Source organism: Coregonus lavaretus, assembly GCF_964263955.1.
Source record: "Coregonus lavaretus genome assembly, chromosome: 36".
NCBI classification, from domain to species: Eukaryota; Metazoa; Chordata; class Actinopteri; order Salmoniformes; family Salmonidae; genus Coregonus; species Coregonus lavaretus.
Window position 1 is genome coordinate 22,094,922 of NC_140023.1, and position 24,164 is coordinate 22,119,085.

Sequence of the window (24,164 nt, forward strand, 5' to 3'; positions counted from 1 at the left end):
GGGTGTAGGTGGCTGGTTCCGGTTGACCAGCTGGTCTCGATAGATCGGGTCCTCTCTTCTCCAGGCGTTGTACTACCTGAAGAACCTGATCCATCGCTTCCCCCAAGCTGGCCAGCATCGAGGAATGATCCTGGACCCTTGCCACAACTCCAGGCATGCGGTCTTCTCCTGCTGACTCTATTCAGCGGGTGAGTGATTCTGTGATGAGGTGTGAATGAAGGAGTCAGGTGCAGGAGGTAAAACACCGAAGTCCAGAGTTTATTCCGTTTACATAAATAAAACGCACCAAGCGTCAAAACGAAACTCTCACAAGGGAAATATTCCACCTTGGCAATAACAAATGGAATAGTAGCTCAACCGAGCTACTCGCTCTCACAATGAAACAATCACTCACAAAGACAAGGGGAACAGAGGGAACACTTATACACATACTAATTAGGGGAATGAGCACCAGGTGTGTGTGATTGACAAGACAAGACATGACAAGTGGAGTGATGAGAATGGGATCGGCAGTAGCTAGTAAGCCGGTGACGACGAACGCCGAAACCTGCCCGAACAAGGAGGGGAGGCAGCCTCGGCGGAAGTCGTGACAGTGGGCTGGATCCTGGCTTCATGGTAACCATTCATATAGAGTGGTTCAGAAAAATATGGATTGCAAGTCATTCAGTTTAATAAGGTGGACTGCCACTCAAGTCATTCAGTTTAATAAGGTGGACTGCCACTCAAGTCATTCAGCTCTATCGTGAGTGAATGCACCATATACTGAATGAACAGGTATTGTCATTCTCTCAGGCACTCAATAAGCCTTTCACTCCCTTTGCCTTAAAATGAATATGGAGTGTTTTAATGCATCACAGCATTTACAGTACTAGTACAGCTTCTTCTCCCTTGCGACATTCAAGAAGCATATCTTTGTTCTGCTAAGATCTATCTCAGTACTGCAGTGCAGTCTATAAGATAAATGCTCCCAGGGCAAACAGCCCTGTCACCCCAGCTGTTTTATTTACTAGGAAGAATTATCTAAATACAGGCACAGCATATTCTATGTACATTTGACATTTTAGTCATTTAGCAGACGCTCTTATCCAGAGTGACTTACAGTTAGTGAGTGCATACATTTTTCATACTGGCCCCCCGTGGGAAACGAACCCACAACCCTGGCGTTGCAAGCGCCATGCTCTACCAACTGAGCCTTCTGTACCTACAGAAGGCTTAATTTCATTTCTAACAGTTTGTCTTTGGATGAACCAAACAAATTACATGTTTATTGATTAGGAATGATAATGTCAATCCAGGCACAGCATATTCCTATGTACTTAGGCTCTTAATAATTTATAACAGTTTGTCTTTGCTCCTTTGTAGCTCAGTTGGTAGAGCATGGCACTTGTAACGCCAGGTTAGTGGGTTTAATTCCCGGGACCAACCATAAGTAAAATGTATGCACGCATGACTGTAAGGCCCTTTGTATAAAAGTGTCTGCTAAATGGCATCATATATTATTATTATTAATCAAACAATATGATATTTACCTCATATTTCAATATGTAGAAAGGTCATTTCATAGTGTATTTCTCTCAAAAGTGAAAGAAAAATAGTGGAAGACAGTTCAGAATTGGGTAAGACTGTAAGAAGAGAAATCTGTTTCCAATACCTAGCAGTCACAGTGTTCTGTCTCCACAGAGCCTGTTGTATTTCCTGCCTCACTCCAATCTGCTCTCAATCCAAACCTTGTCTGGGGGAAGCAGCTCGTTGGCATAGCAACCATGTAGCCTGTTTAAATTTCTCTCACTATGGGAGTGTGTAATGCTAACAACACACCACTGAACAGAACTATAATGCTCAAGAGAGATGGGCCATTTAAGCTTCAAACATGGCAATCATTTTGAGAGAATTATGACTTTTTGATGTGGAGTCATCATATTAAATTGCGCTACAGCCTAACAATTGCTAGAAAGAACTTCGAAAAAGGAATTCCCATGTTCTCATTATGCTTAGTGTAAGCAAATTATGTTACTTATCACTAAACATAGAGCGTGACAGTAGTCTTTCAGAAACACATGCGTGCGCACACGCGCACACACACACAAACAAATAAATACACGAATAAACACAATTATTCATTTTCTCTGACTCACATTTGCCTCAGATTTGGCTCGAAAAAAGATGTCCTGTTCATTTTTTGAGCTGGGAGATATTAATTTTCATGGCACTTTAGCTTGACATTAATTTGAGTGATCTGATTACATGGCAATAGAGCTCAAACAGACAGACTGGCTCTCTCCTATTGCTCTTCCCTTGACATCAACACAACCGAGTCGTGTTTTGCTCAACATTTTTTTACGGGAGTAATTGTTTGTTGGGCCTCTCGGTGTAAACGTCTCCTGTCTGCCGGTTATCAGAGATGGCCCATAATCCCTTGTGGACCTGAGGGTGGAGCCAGTGTTAAGCGTGGGCACACTCTGAGCTTCTGATTCACTGTTTGCCCTGGGGCAGGTCTATGGCTGAGTTTGCCCTGTAGGCTCAGGCGAGATGACCGTCTGCCTAGCTGATAGCATGTATGGCCTTGCAAGAAGGGGGAGTAGAGTGAGTTAGTGTGTGTATGTATGTGTGTGTGCGTGTGTGCGCGCATGTACATGTGTGTTGTCTACGTATGTGTGTATGTGTGTGTATCACCTATATCCATGTAGGCAGCTCACCACCGACAGCCAACCTTGAGGGAAATGAGAAGTGACTCCTGGCATTCGCCTGGATGACCTCTGTGTGAAATGCGAAAACAACAAGCACTAAAAGAAGCATGTGCTCTCTGAGGTATAGGCTATAGAGAGGCTACAGCATGCCACGTTTCAGTAAGGGGTGGGGATCTGGGATGGTCACACGGTGGTGCCGCTCCCAGTTAAATAACTCTGAAGTGTGAAGTCCCCAGCGAGTTCCTCAGGCGAATGTAGCCTAACTACCTTCTTAGGCCGTTCCGGAAGGACTTAGAGCGTTTGTTAAAGCAAGGCCTTGTGCATGCCATAGACAGCACATCCCCAGGGCTATAAATACCTTTGAAATGTCTGGTAAAAAGGATGAAAAGATGCAGAGAGAGGATGGGCTTGTGAGATAACATTTCTGTGCAGTGTTGTGGTATTTGAAACTATCTGTGTTATGAGGTGAGGGCACCGTTTGAGATCTGGGCCCATCACAAAACGTCTCGGAGTATGACTGCTGATCTAGGATCAATTTAGTATTTTAGATTATAATGAATAAGAATATATATGGACAGGGAGGAACTGATCGTAGATCACCACTCCTACTCTGAGACCCTTTGTGAATATGAGCCCACATCCTTGAGCCACTCCTTCAAGGATTCCACTGTATCCTTCACCTGTCCCTGATGACGTCACAGATCAAATCCACTTTGACGTGGTCTGGGATGCCTCTATCCCAGAGCTTTTTAGAAATAGACTGCTTGCTTAAGCCTTTCTGGAGGAAAACCATATAACATAAATGGTATCTCTCTCTGCAGGATGAACATTTTAAAATGAATCTCTGCAGGATTAGAATCAATAGCCTTTCAAGTGTGAGTCAATGTAGAAATGAATAGCTAACAAACCCTTAAAAGAGCAGGGGCTTCCTGCACACATTGGTTTTAAAGAGACGAGATGGTGCTTAAAGGACCCCTGTAATAACCTGTCCTAGAGATGAAATACACATTTAGGTTCCACCTCCGAAAAATGACGAAGGCTACTTATACATATTCACGAATTGGGTGTGGGAATTTCCACGTGGAGTTGATACACATCAATGAATAGGGCACTGACAGCTGTCAGTGTAGCTACATAGCTAGCTAGCTATCTTGCTTACCTTAGTTAGCTAGTTAATGTTATCTGTTGTTGCTGGGTTTGTTTTTACTACACCGTATTCAAAAGATTAGCCAGCTGGATGGTTCTGGAGATAGATTTGTCATAAGCATTGATTTAGGGAAAACTTCACCAAAGATGGAAACCACTGGCCTATCTTTGACTTCGCCATCTATTGTTATCTCCAAAGTTTTGGGATCTTCCATATATTGCGGGCGCGAATCCGCCATAGAAATAGTTAGTCCCCTGTAGTTAGTCTCCTGTAGCTCAGTTGGTATAGCATGGCACTTGCAACGTCAGGGTTGTGGGTTCGTTTCCCACGGGGGGGCAGTATGAAAATGTATGCACTCACTAACTGTAAGTCGCTCTGGATAAGAGTGTCTGCTAAATGACTAAAATGTAAAATGTAATGACGCTCCGGTAATATGGATAACTATTGAAAGATAGCTCATATGCGTTTTTCTACATTGTAATGGACACAGTGCAACCTTTGGTAGGCTGCTGGCAGGCTTCGGCTGCAGTAAAGCCATGCTTATGGTTCTCACAGGGGAAGTGAAATGATAGGCTACAATGACTTTGCTCATGACAATTCTTTCGCAGGTGCCTTTTCATTATCTGGATAGACACTTATGGTTTCTAGCCAATCAAAGCAGTGGAGTGTGTAGTGAATCAAAACTTTAGTTGTCAAAACCATTCATCTTGGGGCCAACGGGGGAGTGGGTTTGTAAAATGTCACGCAATTATACCATTTATAAAATGGTCATATATACAGTATATATATATATATATATATATATATATATATATATATATATATATATATATATATATATATATACACATACATACATACATATACACTACGGGTCAAAAGTTTTAGAACACCTACTCATTCAAGCGTTTTTCTTTAGTTTTACTATTTTCTACATTGTAGAGAAATTGTGAAGATATCAAAACTATTAAATTACACATATGGAATCATGTAGTAACCAAAAAATGTGTTAAACAAATGAAAATATATTTAAAATTTGAGATTCTTCAAATATCCACCCTTTGCCTTGATGACAGCTTTGCACACTCTTGGCATTCTCTCAACCAGCTTCATGAGGTAGTCACCTGGAATTTATTTCAAGTAACAGGTGTGTCTTCTTAAAAGTTAATTTGTGGAATTTCTTTCCTTCTTAATGCGTTTGAGCCAATCAATTGTGTTGTAACAAGGTAGGGGTGGTATACAGAAGATAGCCCTATTTGGTGAAAGACCAAATCCATATTATGGCAAGAACAGCTCAAATAAGCAAAGAGAAATGACAGTCCATCATTCCTTTAAGACATGAAGGTCAGTCAATACGGAACATTTCAAGAACGTTGAAAGTTTCTTCAAGTGCAGTCGCAAAAAACATCAAGCGCTATGATGAACCTGGCTCTCATGAGGACCGCCACAGGAATGGAAGACCCAGAATTACCTCTGCTGCAGAGGAAAAGTTCATTAGAGTTACCAGCCTCAGAAATTGCAGCTTCACAGAGTTCAAGTAACAGACAAATCTCAACATCAACTGTTCAGAGGGGACTGTGTGAGTCAGGCCTTCATTGTCGAATTGCTGCAAAGAAACCACTACTAAAGGACACCAATAATAAGAAGAGGCTTGCTTGGGCCAAGAAACACGAGCAATTGACATTAGACCAGTGGAAATGTGTCCTTTGGTCTGTAGTCCAAATTTGAGATTTTTAGTTCCAACCGCCGTGTCTTTGTGAGACGCGGTGTGGGTGAACGGATGATCTCTGCATGTGTATTTCCCACCGTAAAGCATGGAGGAGGAGGTGTTGTGCTGTGGGGGTGCTCTGCTGGTGACACTGTCTGTGATTTATTTAGAATTCAAGGCACACTTAATCAGCATGGCTACCACAGCATTCTGCAGTGATACACCATCCCATCTGGTTTGGGCTTAGTGGGACAATCATTTGTTTTTCAACAGGGCAATGACCCAACACACCTTCAGGCTGTGTAAGGGCTATTTTACCAAGAAGGAGAGTGATGGAGTGCTGCATCAGATGACCTGGCCTCCACAATCCCCCGACCTCAACCAAATTGAGATAGTTTGGGATGAGTCAGACCACAGAGTGAAGGAAAAGCAGCCAAGACATGCTCAGCATATGTGGAAACTCCTTCAACACTGTTGGAAATGCTTCCAGGTGAAGCTGGTTGAGAGAATGCCATAAATGCAAATAAAAAAAGGAAATATCACATTTATATAAGTATTCAGACCCTTTACTCAGTACTTTGTTGAAGCACCTTTGGCAGTGATTACAACCTCGAGTCTTCTTGGGTATGACGCTACAAGCTTGGCACACCTGTATTTGGGGATTTTCGATCGGGTTCGAGTCCGGGCTCTGACTGGGCCACTCAAGGACATTCAGAGACTTGTCCCGAAGCCATTCCTGTGTTGTCTTGGCTGTGTGCTTAGGGTCGTTGTCCTGTTGGAAGGTGAACCTTTGTCCCAGTCTGAGGTCCTGAGTGCTCTTGAGCAGGTTTTCGTCAAGTATCTCTCTGTGCTTTGCTCCGTTCAGCTTTCCCTCGATCCTGACTAGTCTCCCAGTACCTGCTGCTGAAAAACATCCTCACAGCGTGATGCTGCCATCACTATGCTTCACCGTAGGGATGGTATTGGCCAGGTGTTGAGCGGTGCTGGTTTCCTCTAGACCTGACTCTTGTCATTCAGGCCAAAGAGTTCAATCTTGGTTTCATCAGACCAGAGAATCTTGTTTCTCATGGTCTGAGAGTACTTTAGGTGCCTTTTGGCAAACTCCAAGCAGGGTGTAATGTGCCTTTTACTGAGGAGTGGCTTCCGTCTGGCCACTCTACCATAAAGGCCTGATTGGTGGAGTGCTGTAGAGATGGTTGTCCTTCTGGAAGGTTCTCCCATCTCCACAGAGGAACTCTGGAGCTCTGTCAGAGTGACCATCGGGTTCTTGGTTACCTCCCTGACCAAGGCCCTTCTCCCCCGATTGCTCAGTTTGGCCGGGCGGCCAGCTCTAGGAAGAGTCTTGGTGGTTCCAAACTTCTTCCATTTAAAAATGATGGAGGCCACTGTGTTCTTGGGGACCTTCAATGCTGCAGAAATGTTTTGGTACCCTTCCCCAGATCTGTGCTTCGACACAATCCTGTCTCGGAGCTCTACGGACAATTCCTTCGACCTCATGGCTTGGTTTTTGCTCTGACATGCACTGTCAACTGTGGGACCTTATATAGAAAGGGGTGTGCCTTTCCAAATCATGTCCAATCAATATAATTTACCACAGGTGGACTCCAATCAAGTTGTAGAAACATCTCAAGGATGAACAATGGAAACAGGATGCACCAGAGCTCAATTTTGAGTCTCATAGCAAAGGGTCTTAATACTTATGTAAATAAGGTATTTCTGTTTTTTATTTGTAATACATTTGAAAACATTTCTAAAAACCTGTTTTCGCTTCGTCATTGTGAGGTGTTCTGTGTGGATTGCTGAGGATCTTTATTTAGTCAATCCATTTTAGAATAAGGCTGTAACGTAACAAAATGTGGAAAAGGTCAAGGGGTCTGAATACTTTCCTAAGGCACTGTATATATTTATTATTATTATTATTTGTATTTATTTTTTACAGACTAGGTCAAAAATAAGTGAACATTTACAAATTACCCAATGGATCAAGTTTGCTCCCCCTTTTTTTTATTTGCTCCATGGCATCAGGCGGCCAAGTGGACACAAGGCTCTTTGGCTCATCCCAGTCACAAAGAGGAATAACTTTGCAGCTGTTTCTGATTAATTAACAATGCCATGCTGGTGGGTGGTAACATTCAAATAAAACCCAGCCCTGAAATGAAACGGTGGCTGAAAATAAGTTGTATGTCATATCATAGGAAAAGACACCGCATTCACATGGATTTGCACAAAGTGGGCAGTTCTGATGTCATTTAAAGGCCAAATATATCATACTTTGACTAAAACAATGCATCATCATGGGTAAGCTCTGACCATCGTCTTTCAACTCAAAAAAGTGAATTTCTACTGGTGTGGGTGTTTAAGTATTCTGTTGGCCCATGTTACTTTACAGGATTGGCCTGCTCCGGGGTAATGTAATGGATAGAGGGCTTGTCACGATCGTCATAATGAGTGGACCAAGGCGCAGCGTGATACGAGTACATACTTTAATAGTACTTTTACAATACAACAAAACAACAAAACGAAACGTGAAGTCCTCGGTTATGAACAAACCAACACGGAACAAGATCCCACCAATCACAAGTGCACAAAAGGCTGCCTAAGTATGGTTCCCAATCAGAGACAACAAGCAACAGCTGATTCTCGTTGCCTCTGATTGAGAACCACCCCGGCCAACATAGAAACACATAACCTAGAACAGAACATAGAAAACGAAATATAGACACTACACAAAGAAACTAACACCCTGGCTCAAAATACAAGAGTCCCCAGAGCCAGGGCATGACAGGGCTGAAGAACTTTGACTCTTGTAAGGGTGTCACACTGGCTGAGGAGAGCCATTCATTGCCAGAGAATTGGATGATAGACCCATGAATATTATATCCATTAACCATAATATCTGTGAATCTGGGAGGGAAATAGCAACAATATATTTCATTTAGCAGCCACTTTTATCCAAAGTGATTTACAGTCATGCCTGCATACACTTTTTATGTATGGGTGGTCCCAGGAATTGAGCCCACTATCCTGGCATTGCAAGTGGGATGCTATACCAACTGAGCTACAGAGGACCACAATAACAATGGGAATGGGATGGGAATAGACAATAAGGAGGAAAAGGTTAATCTCTCGCCATGTTTCAGCACCACGGACAGTTCCAGTCCTTCCCTTGCCTCACCCAACTCTCCCCCTTCCCTTGGTACTAGCTGCTGTCAGACTTCTTTGACTTCACATACATCCATAACCATAACAGACCTCATGCACCTATAGAAGTTTGAATGCTTTTTATTATGTTGTTGAATCATGGTTTCACCCAACAGTGTTTCTCTGTTGGTTATTCCCCCTGAATATCCTCAATGTCCAAGTACATGGATGGATAAAAACACATAACTAGTTGGGCATATCTTGCTGTACTGGAGTGGAAACACATTTGCGTTGCAAGAATATGCAATTATATCGTCATAATAATGTATAATATATTCATTAAACATTTATCAGCAAAATATTTATCAGAGCACATTCACTATGTGTAGGTTGCGTTCTCATATGCCCCTAAGCTGCTGACTGTATCACTTTGTGACCCTTTTATAGGATTAGACTTGAACTTGAACAATGTAATGCCAGCCTCTACTCTTTTTTAGAAAATGTATATCCCTCCCAGAGCGCACAAAGGGTAATGTTAGGGGGTTCCATGGTGTTTAAAGGCTGTGAGGGGAAGATAAAGTGAGTCCGGTTGTCTCTTTAAATCAACGCTGCAGAGCTGAGATGGTAAAGCCTTGATCACACCTACAGTGTCAAGCGCTATAATGGAACGCAGCATTATCTGGATATGTGTGCAACAAAAATTCAGCATTCACCTTTTGCTACTATTTCTGTCAAGCTGTCTAAGCATATCATTTGATGCATATGTTCGATAAATCCAATGTATGCACCACACAGAAAACACTGCAACTGCCTCTGCGAGGTAATGCTGCACGGCAAACGCAGCGTTCCATTGGAAATGAATGTACTTCTGCTGTACCAAAATGCAAAAATCACTGTCGGTGTGATCGAGGCGTAAGAACCATTTCCACCTCTGCGGCAGAGAGCCTGACCAAATAGGCGCACGAGAGCGCTTCAGACATAGCCTACTGAGTGAAACCCATTCCCATGGGTACTTGTGCTCTTTGGTCGCTTCCAATCTTGGAGAGGGAAGCAATTTGTCAATCATACTATACTGGAGTGATCATTTTCAGTGCATCTCTGGCGAATGGCATTTTTTAATTTTAATGTTGTCCTTTTTTATTCCATCCGCAGAACTCTCTGGCAGTCGCCTCAATCCATTTACAGCTGGCTGGTACGCCTAACCCCTCTGCGTTGCAATCTGTTGATAACTCGACTTGCAAGCTGCAGTTTATTGTCTTTCGAAATGGGAAACTCTTTCCTTGCACAGGGAATTCGTCAAATCTTGCAGATGATGGAAAACGTAGGAGCGTTTCGACACCAGTTGCTTTCACCAAATTAGGTAAGAGGAAATGCATGCATGTTATCATCATGTCTCTGATGTCAACGCTGTCTACAACTATGATCTGACTGTCGACAAACACAGGGACACGCGCATGCATACAAAATGGAAAAAGTGCGCAGCTTGTAGAGATTTTATCCATATTTCATATTTTTTGTTAAACACAACTATATCTACATGTTTGTGAGTTAAACGCATAGCTTAATTCACACCACATTTTAATGATTTTTTATATGCATGTAATTTCCGTTACCATCCCTTTGATGATTTCTGTGCCAGATGTTTAATACCTTTTAAACTTTTAACATAAACATGTAAATGAAAGATAAATAAAAAAAATAATGAAAGAAAGCAGAATGAATCATAATTGATGGATGTCTGACAACAGTAACATTACTGTGAGTGTGTGTTTGTGTGTGTATGAGTGTGTTTGTGTTTTCGTTTGTGTCCATGCGTCTTGGATGTTGCACTTAAAGACTTTCCACTTGGTTTCCCTAATTTAATGTTTTGCTTTCTTGCAGATAGGTGCACCCTCGGGAGCGCGGTGCACTCGGTTACCATCGCTCTCAGGCACTTCGCGCTCGGTGTAGACCCAACCGCAGCCTATTGGGATTTTGACCTGCTAGATGGGCACGGTGGCTGGCGGGCAGAGGGGTGCCACATAACAGACTCCGTGGGCAGCACGACCACAATTCATTGCACTCATCACAATAACTTTGCGGTGCTAATGGTGAGTACAGAAGTCCTCTCACAGGACACCTTGTCCCCGGCTCTCCCGGCTTGTTGCTTATGATGAATCAAACACATAATTTTGCATGAAGGAGTAGAGCGACGTGCTTTACCAAGCACTTCGTGATATTAAGGGCCCTTTCAAAATATTGCTTTATTGTTTGTTGTAGCTTACTCCTGCGGAGGAAAATGTAATGGGGAACCATGGCTGAGGATGGTATTACTCTTTTTTTTCTACAATTTGGAAACACGAAGTTGGTTGTCTTGTCTGCCACCTCTGCTAAACGGAGTAGGGCAGCTCAAATCGAAACGATGCTCAATAGAACGAGCGCCTTGTCAGTATTCGCCTGCAAGCGCAAGTGGTGTAGCCTACTAATTGTTTGCAACCTCCTTCCACCGAAATGTTCGATTGTAAAGCAAGCCATCTTTAAATCTATCTCGCTCAAGTTGGTCATGGTGTCGTCGCTGTGTGTATTTCTGAATACCTTCTCCTGTCGACGTCTCCTATTAAAATAGATTTCATGAGGATAAAACCGACAGCGCAATGGCATCGCATCGCTCAGTTGTTCCATAGTACCTCTGCGCCTAGTCGGCGTTTGGACGGACAGGAATTCTCCGGATGTTTACCGAAGAGTGGGATTCGCTAGATTGGGAGGTTAGTCCTTATAGTGCATGAAAGTGGTGTTGTGTGGAATGTCGGTGTTTTCCCAAGTTGCTTTAATCTGCATATTTTATTAGGCTGTTCAATTTCGTTCTTATTCCTATGAAATAAGCCGGGTTGAAAAGCAGAAATGGAGGAGTTGGTGTGTGAGACAGGGGAGAAAAAGCAGCATATTGAGAGTAAGGGATGGTGTGCATGGAATACCAAGCTGTTGTCAAGTAGAGCGCAGATGTCAGATTGTCATTGCGTGGGGCTGTGGCATTGTAGGCTGTGAATTTAATATACAACCTGGGCTAGGGGAGATGCTTTTCGCTGCACTTGACGGCACGCCTTTATTGGGTATGTAGTGGCTGTCAGCGCACGAGCAAAGTGAGATCGCAAGACAATTGAGTGAATAGACCTGACAGCAGATTAAGGATTTGAACGTCAGGGCACGTCAAATGGAAGTGCTAGTCGTGGTGGGTGGGGGTAGCTGTTGCAGTCTGGTCTCTCTAAGGAGAGGAGATTATGGTTTTTATTCGGGTGTTAGTGCCAGAGACCCTGCGCGCTTTACTAATGCAGTCACCACACCCGCAGTAGTCTCTGCAGTGCCCGAGAAAATGACCCTTATTTACAGACTCGTGACATCACTCTCTTTTCGGCATTATCTCTGTTGCAGTATGATTTCTCTCTCCTGTTTGGCTCTGGAGTACTGAACCTGTTGCATGATCTCCTCATGTCAAGCTGAAACTGTTCTGGTAATGTGTTTGCTATATCACCATATAATATATTGTTACCTGTTTGTTAACTGGTGTTAAGGACTATGGTCATTGACACAGGTTTGGGCCTCCCAAATAAACCTGAACACAGCTGCCTTGATGCAGAATGACAACAACTGTGTTATTGCAAATCTAGTGATCTCAACAGGTTGTAAACTCTACCCAAACTTTTAGTATGGTCTTTGAACATTATAGTAATGCTGAATAGATGCACTGTTACTATCAGAAATAACAAGCATTTATTTCAGAAATGAGTCTTAGTGTATGTAGCTGTGGTATTATCATCCTGGGCAGTTCTGTAGCACAGTGTGATTGGATGATACAGTATTTACCTCTGAGGTCAACCACTGCCAGGACTGCAAAAAAGTAGAGCAAACATGACACGTCTGTTCTCAAATGTCCTCAAATGAGTGGGCCACAGTCAAATCTCTGCTAGGTACAATACAAGAAACCATTAGAGGATAAAACTTTTAACAGAATGACAGAGGGTCAAACATAGAAAGACAGCTCTGGGAGATGGCAAAGCGAGAAAACCATCATCTCGTCTGAAAGGCACACTAGCAATCTCCAGCTTTAATAATGTAGGCAGTTCTCATTCAGCACTTTGGGGCTTGTGTGGCGATGATTCGTCTACAAATAGCATGACAGACCAATACAATTGTCCCTGGGGATTGGTATCCAGTTATGGTTTGTTATTTAAAAGCAATTTAATGAGATGCTTTTGACTTGGTTTAGGATAATTAAATGCTAGTCTCTCGAGTTGACCTGTGATCAGAATGCTAAATGAAAGGAAGAAGGATAATTTTATTGCAGGTGCTCTTTGTTGTCCTTGTGTTTCTGTTTGGATTAGCCCCTGGATATGAAGAGGATTAGCCCCTGGGTATGAATATTAATATAGATGTGAATAACTTTGGGTCATGGAATAGGCAGCAGGTAGATTGCTAATAGCACCTGTTTCATTATAGTTTGTGAATACCAAATTCTATTATAAGATAGTAGTTGGTACTGGGCTCATTAAAGAAGAGATGTTGAGCTCTCTTGCTGTGTTGACTGTTGAGTCATAAGTTGGCAAATCAAAGAGACTGGAGAAATAGCATGATGCCGTTCAGGTTTCAGCACCATGGACTGTTCATACACCCTGCCTTCTGTAGCTTCCTGCTGAATCCCATGCTATAGAAGACACCTACATGTTTGTATTTGAGTAAATCCGAGAGATAGAAGACACATAGCATGCTGTTCTCCTGGTTTCAGCACCATGGATAGTCTCCCCCCCCCCCCCCCCCCCCCAGCCAGGCATCCTTATGAGTCCCACATTTCTATGTAAGATATGTTTGTTTTTGGACCTAAATTAAATTGGAAATATATGTTGTTGCATGCTGGGCCCCATGTTTCAGCATCTTGGACAGTTCCAGTTATTCCGTTGTCTTGCTAAGTATTAGTCTACTCCTCTACGTAATGTTCTATTGTATGATATATATATATATTTTTTGTAACTGAAAGAGATGGTGTTGCTTGACTCCCCAGGTTTCAGAACCATGGACAGATCCAGACACCCCTGCACACTGTAGCCTTCTTTGGGAATGCCAAATTATATAGTCAAATAAATTAGCATTTTAGTTAGATTGAAAATGCATGCATGCTCTAGGTTTCAGAACCATGGACAGCTCCAGCTGTAGTCCTTCCCTAGCCCCTCCTCTCTGTGTGTGTGGACTGTAGCCCACTAGGCCTGTGTCTGTAGGGAGGGCAAGGCTGATTCATTCATTTATAGCATTGCAGCCTGATCATTCATCTTCATCAGTGACAGTCTTTTTTTCTTCTTAAACTGTGTGTATGTTTTTCACCGTCAAACATGCTGCCATTTTTAGATTGGTCTAAACATAAGGTATAGTCTGGGAGGCATGTTTTCTCCATGTGATTGCTCCAGTGCTCCAGCCTGTTTAATATGCAAGGACAGACCTTTACAGAGAGCAGAATGCAGGGAAAAGCTGGATTTATGAGTATCCAATCATTATAAAGGCTCAAAACTCATAAGCCAATGGAAGAGGGTCTTTTCAGAGATGTATTTCTATAGTCTGTAGGGCAGGCTGACTGTGTAATGCTGAGCGGACACACAGGGGAAAAAATACTTGGTTCAGCATTGCAATTAATACTAACTGGTTTCTGTGTGAGAATGAAGCGAAGCAGATGAGCCGTCCGCTTTTACACCCTAGAATACACTTTTTACCATGTAGAGCACAACACCCATATAAGAACTAAAACAAGGAAATGAAAAAATGATGCGTACTGTAAATAAATACAATATTTTGGGAGTGAGTAGTAATCTGTATTGAGAGTATACCAATGGCAAGCAGGAGAGACAGTGTACATGTACTCTCTTTGTCTCATCCTTCTTATCTGTTGGCATCATTGTGGTGTAATTATGCATGCGCACGCACACACATGCACTGCACACACAATCCCCTGTGTGATAACGATGAGGGTTAGGGCAGCGCTAACGATTTGTGAGCCACTTATCCGTACTTACCTCTGACCCCTAGCTCTCACCCACTCTTGTTTTAAAGATGGGTGCGTATGGAGAGAACATTTCCATACATTTCCATGTATGCGTAGGTGATCAGAATCACTACGCCTTCTGGTTTCTGACAGCGAGTCTAGGCTCATTCAGTCTGCTGCGCGGGAACATAGAATCAATTCCCCTTTCATATTGTCTGAGAGGAGATTTCCAAAGAGTTTTTGAGCTGCTAAAGGACACCTGGGGATAAATTATCCTTTTAATTTGTAAAGTGCCTCAGTTGCTCACTCAGTTGAACACTATTATAACGTTTAGACTATTACAAAAATTAATACGAATTAATACACAGGTTCATTGTTTTCCTTTTCTCACATAATCAGATGCCATTCTGTTGGTATGATAGGCAGTAGGGTGTTTTTCACACGAAGCTGTTGGGTGGATGAAGAATCAGGCCATCTGTGTTATCTGCGGTTGTATGACAGTACCACTGAAGTGTTGACCACTGAAGTGTGTGTTGAAAGGGTGTCATTTCTTGCTCTGTGATACACCAGGGCCAGGAGTGTTTCCTTACCATGCAACCTGATCAAGAACATTTAGTGCACAGAGTTTTTCCTGGTCAGGTCAAATAGTCAGGAAAAACTCCTGGCCCCATAGGGATCCTGATAAACGATGAGGTCACTTTTCTGATCTGGGACCTGTTTTAATAGTCACCATACGTCTAGGCAGGTCTAGCAGAGTCGGTATTCCTCACTTCCATAACAGATTCCAACTTGCCAATAATTTTGCATGTGATGCAGATTGTTTTCACCCTGAATAATGAGTTCCGACTGCACAGCATGCCATTAATTTGAACGTCAACAGTTTTGCTGGGGCTTTGCTGTAGTCAGCCAATAGTCAGTGTTGGGGCTTCTTTTTCCCTGACACAACATATTGGATGGGATGGGAAAACCTCCCTCGTACTTGATCCTCCCCTTCTTTTGGTTACAAATGGCATTACTTTAACTTATTGTTATTCAAATGACTGTTGCTGTCCTCGGCTAAGTATATGAAATATTATAATAGTTCTGCTTCTAGCAAGAAGGAGGTTTCGAATTAATATGTCTGTGTACACAATCATAGTCGGAGCAATCCAAATAAAGTTAATGGGCTATTCAATGGTTTCACAGTTTTAATGTTGTTTATAGAAAGCGACTGATTAATTGGCAGCTAAGCAGCGACGGGCTTTTATGGACTGCACCATTGCGTTCACTTCTATTGTAAAACTGTCCATGCTGATGAACGCTATTGTTGTTGGATTACATTTTTATTCTGATGTGATGTGTTAGGCATAACTTTAACAGTGCTACATTTCAGTTGGCTAGGAAATATGTTTTTACATGGGAAAGGGTTGAATAAAAGGAACCATTTAGCATATATTTCTCATATGGAACCACACACACACACACACACACACACACACACACACACACACACACACACACACATTTACATTGAGTGTGCAAAACATTAAGAACGTCTTCCTAATTTTGAGTTGCACCACCAACCCTTTTTGCCCTCATAACCATTCTTGATACACACAGGAAACTGTTATGCATGAAAAACCCAGCAGCGTTGCAGTTCTTGACACAAACCGATGCACTTGGCACCTACTACCAAACACGTTCAAAGGCACTTAAATCTTTTGTCTTGCCAATTCACCCTCTGAATGGCACACATACACAATCCATGTCTCAGTTAAAAATCCTTCTTTATGGTGTCACTTCCCCTTCATCTACACTGATTGAAGTGGATTTAACAAGTGACATCAATAAGGGATCATAGCCTTCACCTGGATTCACCTGGTCAGTTTATGTCATGGAAAGAGCAGATGTTCTTAATGTTTTGTACTCTCAGTGTATATATAAGTTATCATTTTGATAAAAGTTACCTGTAACCTTCAGACACAATTAATATAATCTACAATAGCAGTGAAGAGTATAAGTACTACATACAATAATCCCATATTAGCGGATTCTAGCCAGGTTAAGAGGAGGAATAGGGACTGTCTCCCAACAACTGTTCCCCACCAGCAGCCCTCCAAGCCATGGCCACTTCACATTTTTTCCACCCCAAGAACCGCCCCTGTCGAAATGAGGACATTATTTTTTTTTTTTCTATTGGGATGCCAATGGCGACGGCTAGTCTTCCTTGTGTCCGACACATAACAAAAAAGACATTACAGACAAAATATTTTACAATTTACATACATTTAAAAACATTAACATGGACATTACAACTAGGTCAGATAGGGGAGAGGCGTTGTGAGGTGTTGTTTTATTTGTTTTTTAAAGCTAATTTTGGTGTTTGCTTGAGTAATTTGAGAGGGAAGGGAGTTCCATGTGATCATAGCTCTATGTAATACTGTGCATTTCCTTGAATTCGTTTTGGATTTGGGGAGTGTAAAGAGACCCCTGGTGGCATGTCTGGTGAGGTAACTATGTCTGTCAGAGCTATATGCAAGTTGATAATACAGACAATTTGAAATGTTTCAACACAATAATATTTCTCACAAAAACAAGAATTGATGCAGCTAATCTCTCATCAACCCTCAACCAGAAAAGACTGGCATGCATGTTGTTGATGTTAGTTCTGTATGTGCTGTTAAGGGCAAGGCGTGCTGCTCTGTTTTGAGCCAGCTGCAGCTTTGCTAGGTCTTTCTTTGCGGCACTTGACCATATTATTGGACAGTAATCAAAATGGGACAAAACCAGAGCCTGAACAGCTAGTACAGTTGATTTTTGTGTCAACAACACAGAACACATTTTTATAACAGACATACCCATCCTCAGCTTAACAACAACTTTGTCAATATGACTTGACCATGATTTAAAAAAATAACATTACATGTTATACCTAGGAGTTTAGCTTCCTCGACTTGCTCAATGGTCACACCCTTCATACACAGCTCCAGTTAAGGTTTATGTCTTAGATAATGTTTTGAACCAAATACAATGCTTTTAGTTTTAGCTTTATTTAAGACCAGTTTAAGACCAGTTTATTATTAATCACTGACTGTAGCTCCTTATTTAGAATTTCAGTGAGCTCACTGGCTTTGGGTGCTGACATGTAGAGTGTGGAATCATCTGCATACATAGTCATTCTAGCTTTGTGTAAGACAAGTGGCAAATCATTTGTAAAAATAGAGAAGAGTAATGGCCCAAGACTCTAACAGTTATCACAGTTCATTTCTTAACAGGTGCATGCTTGTCAACAATTGGCATGAATAATTTTACAAACTTCCAGTGCTGCATCTGGATTTACTTCCTTATACACATCAGACCAACATACATTTCTTCTTCAACAAAAGAGTCCTGAGAAAACATTTAGTATGTTCTCTTATAAATTACTTTAGGCCCAACCATTGGCACTTTGGCTTTCCTTGTTATTGCCACAATGTTATGGTCATTACAGCCAATGGGAACTGATATTGCTTTGGAGCAAAGCTCTGCAGCATTCGTGAAGATATGATCAATACATGTGGATGTTACTGATCCAACACTATTGATATACACTCTAGTTGGTTGAGTGATAACCTGGGTCATATTACAGGCATTAGTCACAGTTAGAAGCTTCCTCTTGAGAGGACCGCTAGTTGCTAACCAGTCATTGTTCCGGTCACCCAGAAAACTATCAAGCATTTCACACACATTATCTAGATACTGACTGTTAGCACTTGGTGGGCTATAGCAACACCCCAAAATAATAGGCTTTAGATTAGGCAGGTGAACTTGCAATGACAACACTTCAATAACACTTGACATGAGATCTTCTCTAAGCATTACAGGGAATATATACAGCACCACCTTCCCCATAGGCATTCCTGTTTCTTCTGTAGATGTTATATCCTTGTATTGCTACTGCTGTATCATCAAAATAATTATCTAAGTGAGTCTCAGAAATGGCTAATATATTAATGTTATCTGATGTTAGCAAGTTATTGATTTCATTAAGCTTATTTCTAAGGCTACATATAATTTATTAATATAGGCTAAGTTTAGTCCTTTCCTGGGTAGCTTATCAGAGATAGACATAATATGGAACAGAATAAACAAAGCAAGAGAAAAATTAAAAAGTATTCAGCAGTCCATCAACCAGTTGGTGTGTGTGTGTGCTGCGTGGTTGAAGCTACAAACTCACGGGCTTGGCTCTCTCATCCCTTCCAGGCTTTTGGGAGGGAGGGTGGACAATGAGCCCATCATTGCGGATGTAAGCAATGTCCCCACGCACTCTGGCAGCTTTCATGGCTGGGATAAGTTCTCTCCTATTCTGGTGCACATCTTCAGGATGGTCCTCATTGAGGAAGATGTATGTTCCTCTCAAGTTCTTGGCTCTGTCCAGAACAACTACCTTGTCCTTGAACCTCAGGAACTTGACCAGTATCGGCCTGGGCCTGTCACCTGGGCCGGTGTTGGGTTTTCCAGTCCTGTGGGCGCGCTCCACCTCAATCTTCCAGTGGTCCATCTTCATTTTCTCAATGATCATTTCCCTCACTTTGTCCTCAGACTCCATCCAGATATCATGTGGGGATTCTGCAATTCTGCCCACAGCCATGTTGTTCCGCCTTGATTGGCCTGTTTAAACTCACCAAGATGAACCTTGGAGTACTGAAAACTGTTCTTCAGGTCCTGGACTTTTCTGGTCAGATCGTCCATTATTTTATTAGTTGACTCAACAAGTATTTGGACACAACACTTGAAGCTATTTTATTGATGTTGTAACAGCTGCTTGTAGAATTTTTTGGAGGGTCTAAAATAATTTTGACCTGTGATAGAGAGACACCACTGTCCTCAATGGTACTCCCACCGGCTTTGGTCTTTGTCATGGTAGCATCGTAGGCTAACACTGGTACTCCACGCAATTCCAGCCAGCACAGTTTGCAGGACCGATGGAAACAGCAACAAACAGCAGGGATTTAAACAGCCACAAGCCCGGGACTATCCGCGGTCCCAGCCACAAGGGCTAACCGCGTCGTGGGCTGTGTTCAAACTGTCAAGGAAATCTGGCTAGCCGCCAAGCAGCAGCTCTTCAGACTTTAGGGTTTGGCAGTATCCCGGGACAGATAGTAGCGTCCCCAGCAACTGAGGCTAACCACATCGCGGGATCCAAATTAAACAGGTAGGCTAGTAAACCATTTTCTTTCAAGAAAACACTTTTACAGCAACTTTCAAAAACAACAAACTAAGCTCTCTCCAGTTCCGATTGGAGGAGGGCTTGGGCATGGCTGTTGTTATTGTGTATCGCATTAACCGAAACAGACAGCACCTTATTTGCACATGCTGGCTGGTCTATACAAACATATGTATAGCTTATTTTGCATCTATTAGGGCCATGTACAGTGTGATCCAGCTCAGCGCTGGCTGGCTTCAGGTCTGCCTCAAGGGGCCAGGGTTCTGGTCAAGAAGCACAGTTTTGACTGCTCCTACAGTCTTGCTTCGGTACTACAGTTTAACTGACGCCCGGCCCAGAAAGACAATTTCCATAGTCAGCCACATAGATAAGTCAGATTATAAAAATTCCTAATAAGACAGTCATCACCTTCGTGGACAAAACATGCACTGAATTATTCAAATAATTGTCGCTGAGACTGATTTTTTTCCATCACTCACAGCCAAAGATATTAACAATTTATATTCATCCAATGTCTGCCATGTTTTTGGATGACGTGATGACGTTGACGCTGCTCGCGCTGCTCCCTGTGCGCACTAAGTGCTTGTGCGCATGTGAAGTTGGGCCTTGTAAACCGGATGCAACCTGGTTATAGACGGTTCATGAATTGGCGTTTGCGAACGTGAGTGGATTACATTGAAAACAAAGGTCAGACACATTCTAGAAGGGTCGGGGGTGGGGGGGGATTTGTTGCTTGGCTACCCAGACTAATTACTCCAGCCAAACGTTAGTTTTTTCTCCTCAATGAGTCTGGATTTGACTCCCTCCCCGACCCTTCTAGAATGTGAACACGTTCGGACCGTCTGATTGGTCCCAGAAACCGATGGGTTGGGCCAGAGCCAGAACAAACGTGGTTAGAGTGACGTTTTGAAAATTCGCCATTGGCATTCATACTCTGGTCCAATCGCTGATGACTTTGTTTTGTACAACTCCCGTTGTCACCACAAACAACTTCAATGATGGCAGATTCAGGCTAATGTATGTAGCGCTCGATAGAGTAGTGGAATAATTCAGTGTGAGTCGTCAGCAAGGTTATTAGAGTCAACGAAAACTGAAACCAAAATATAAAAAAGATTGGCAAAATATTTTTGGTAAACAGATTAATTTTTTTCAAATGAAAAACATTTGAAAAGACTCCTTGTGGCAGGCCGGGCGTTTCCTCCAACACAGCAGTGTGTCAAGAAGGAGTGCGGCTTGGCAGGGTCGTGTTTCGGACGACGCATGGCTCTCGACCATCGCCTCTCCCGAGTCCATAGGGGAGTTGCAACGATGGGACAAGACTGTAACTATCAATTGGATATCACGAAATTGGGAAGAAAAAGGGGTAAAATATTTGAAAAACTAAGACTATGCTGAAACTATTTTTGACTGCAAAACTAACCATTTTTTAAATAAAAACCATCATAAATGATGATCAGTTTTTTTCTTCTAAACTTTTAGCAAAAATCTAATGGGGTTTACAAGCTTTTTTTCCTAAATGTATTTTTTGAGCTTCTGAATCGGGTCGGTAAATGCTGCCAGTAGATGCCGATGTTTCGAATAGGCCTAGCTTGTGCATCATTATCACTAGCTATCACAAGCTAGCAGGGAAGAAATACGAGGGTAAGCACGGCGCGTGACTGTGCCAAGCTAGAACAGCTTGTGAAGTTGCTGGAGCTGTTCGCAATCCACACCGACCAAATTCAAACTGACAGCCAGTCGCTGTTTGATGTGGTGCCATGCCTTCTCAAACTTGAGGCACACTTGCAGTCAATTACTGTTGCAAAACAGTTGGCACAGATCCTCCTGAAGTCACTGTGCGAGCGCTTCGCATGCATACTGAATCCTCTGGCAGCCAACTTTGATCCAACCCCTACAGCAGCTTGCCTGATGGACCCAAGTGTGTCTCTGTCACTTCGCTAAACAGAGATGGACCCATTTGCTTTACTTCACCAAATCAGAGAGTACAGCAGTGGAGCAGCAGGACCCCAGGAAGATGCAAGCACGATGAATCCAGCAAGCATCTCGACCACAGTGCTTCAGAAATATAGCTTCCTCGCATCGAAGATTGTGCCTGAGGTCACTGTCCAGCTGGAGGGTATTAATCTGGCAGGGGGCTGCGGAAATACATGGAAGAGGTAAAGGGGGGCATGTTTACAGAGTCACCTCTCCAGCTCTGGCAGGCAAGGATGACTGTTTATCCAAAGCTTCGCCCTGTGGCACTGGATCTGGTTTCTGCCCATGTATCCCAAGCGTTCATGAGAGAATATTCTCTGTCTGTGGACAACTGTCATCAGGCTTGAGAAACTGAACGACCACCTCTCTGGAATGCAGTGTCTTGAAGATAAACCAGAAAATCTTGTTTGAACAGAAACACTGCTGTTTTTATTAACCCTATTTGAAGGGGTTAGTCAGTGATATATGTTTAATATTACATAAACATAACATGTCAAATGTGCCATGACTTCATTTTTTTCTCTCTCTCTTTCTGACAGATAAAGGTAAAGGTACTTGATTCTTCTTACATCTACTACTACAATTTTAAAAGTATTGGATTGGTGTAAACATGGGCAAGAGAGTTTCCTTCCTCCATATTTCTTGCACCAGTCTAGGCGCTTATCCTTTAAATCCAAGTCACATTAGGATTGATTTATAATTGAACCTAACCAAACCTATGTCCTGGTCATGGATTTGTATGGAGTCCTGTAGTGGCCAAAAACCTGTGTTAGCATGGGCAGCACCATTGAGGACTTTCCCCGCTTTGATTTAGTCAACTGGGCAGGACTTCCAACTTGATTTGCTAAATTATCCTGATGACCCGGTTGGCATGACCTGATGACTCAGTTGGAGTCGTGACAGCCGGGTCATCAGGAGGGATCCGGCAATTAATTTTATTTGTGAAGAAGAAAAATTGACTTTCAAGATGGAGATGGCCTCAATGGGGCAGCCCATGCTCTCACAGACGCCATTATGGCACAGACACAGAGATGTTATGTCTATCTAAGTCTATGATCCTGGCCCATCACCTTATGTATTACTGCCTCCCAGTGGCAATAAGTGACATCCCAAAAGTGCTAACTATAGGCCTACAACACATACATGGCTCCTAGCCTCCCTAACACTACAACTAAAACTGAAACTAAATAATATAACATTTTAATGTTTTTATCAAACTGAAACTAAATAAAACTAGTCAATCAAGTCAGAAAACTAACTGAAACTAAACTGAATTTCAAATGAAAATCTAAAAACTAATAGAAATAACATCTAATATTAAATCACAAAACTATAATAACCTTGGTAATCAGGCAAGGGGATTTGAGTTCCTGAGCGCCTGTATGTGATGTGAAATAGTGAATATCTAAGAGTAGGTCTACAGCACAACCCCCAACTCCTCTCCAGGGTACATGAATCCGATTGATCCAGAAATCACAATACCATTTACAGAGCAGTGGGACTAAACAGTTCCACAGCAACCACATCAGCGTGACCTGTGCTCTTTGTGAATGCCTTCTGTGCAGCAGGCAAGGCCAAGACTATGCTCTGTGCTAATTAATATATAATAATATATATAATATAATAATACACTTTTATCCAAAACAACTTATAGGCATGCGTGCATACGTTTTACATGTGGGTGGCCCCAGGAATCGAACCCACAATCCTGGCATTTCAAGCACCATTATCTACCAACTGAGCCATACAGGACCACAATGGAACACTTGGATAACGTTGGGCCAATGCTTGGACAACGCTGGGACGAGGCATGGGCAGCTGGATGCTGCCTTGTAATTAGAGCCTGTGTATTGATGTGACGTCGCCCCACGCACTCTTCTTAATGCTGATAAGGACAGTAGGAAATGAGACTTGTGTAATTTGAAGGGGGAGAGATAAGGGGAGGGATGTATCTGTGGCTAGGTCCATTAAGCACCCTTTGAATGTCTTATCACTCAGCAAGAATTCAAATATTTTTAATAAAATCATTGTAGCGTGTTTGTGTGTCTGCCTGTATGTACAGGTTGTGTGTGTCTCATCGTACTTCAGAAGTGTCTTAGGTGAGGCTTGCTCTGGAGCTATCATTTGCCCTGACTGTTTTTAAATAATTAAAGCCGTTCAAAACAATGAATGGATGTGAACTAATGATGTTTGCTCTCAGATAATGTATGTACAGTATTTTTTTATGAGAAGGGTTGCCGAGGCAAGGTATAGTTATTTGAGTTCATGTGGGTAGCTCTTCAAGGGTCAAACACAGCCAGTGATGGGATATGGGTAAAGAA

General features: G+C 42.4%; 1 protein-coding gene across 1 annotated transcript in view; it reads left to right on the plus strand.

Annotated features, from left to right (window-relative positions):
- The window catches only part of LOC311110991 (adhesion G protein-coupled receptor A3-like), a gene marked incomplete at both ends in the record, with an annotated part of 251,186 nt that overhangs the window by 170,323 nt on the left and 56,699 nt on the right, over positions 1-24,164 (plus strand). The window contains 2 exon segments of the mRNA XM_084153664.1: positions 9,836-10,043; positions 10,565-10,773. Of these exon segments, the coding sequence (XP_084009790.1) occupies positions 9,836-10,043; positions 10,565-10,773 (417 nt within the window).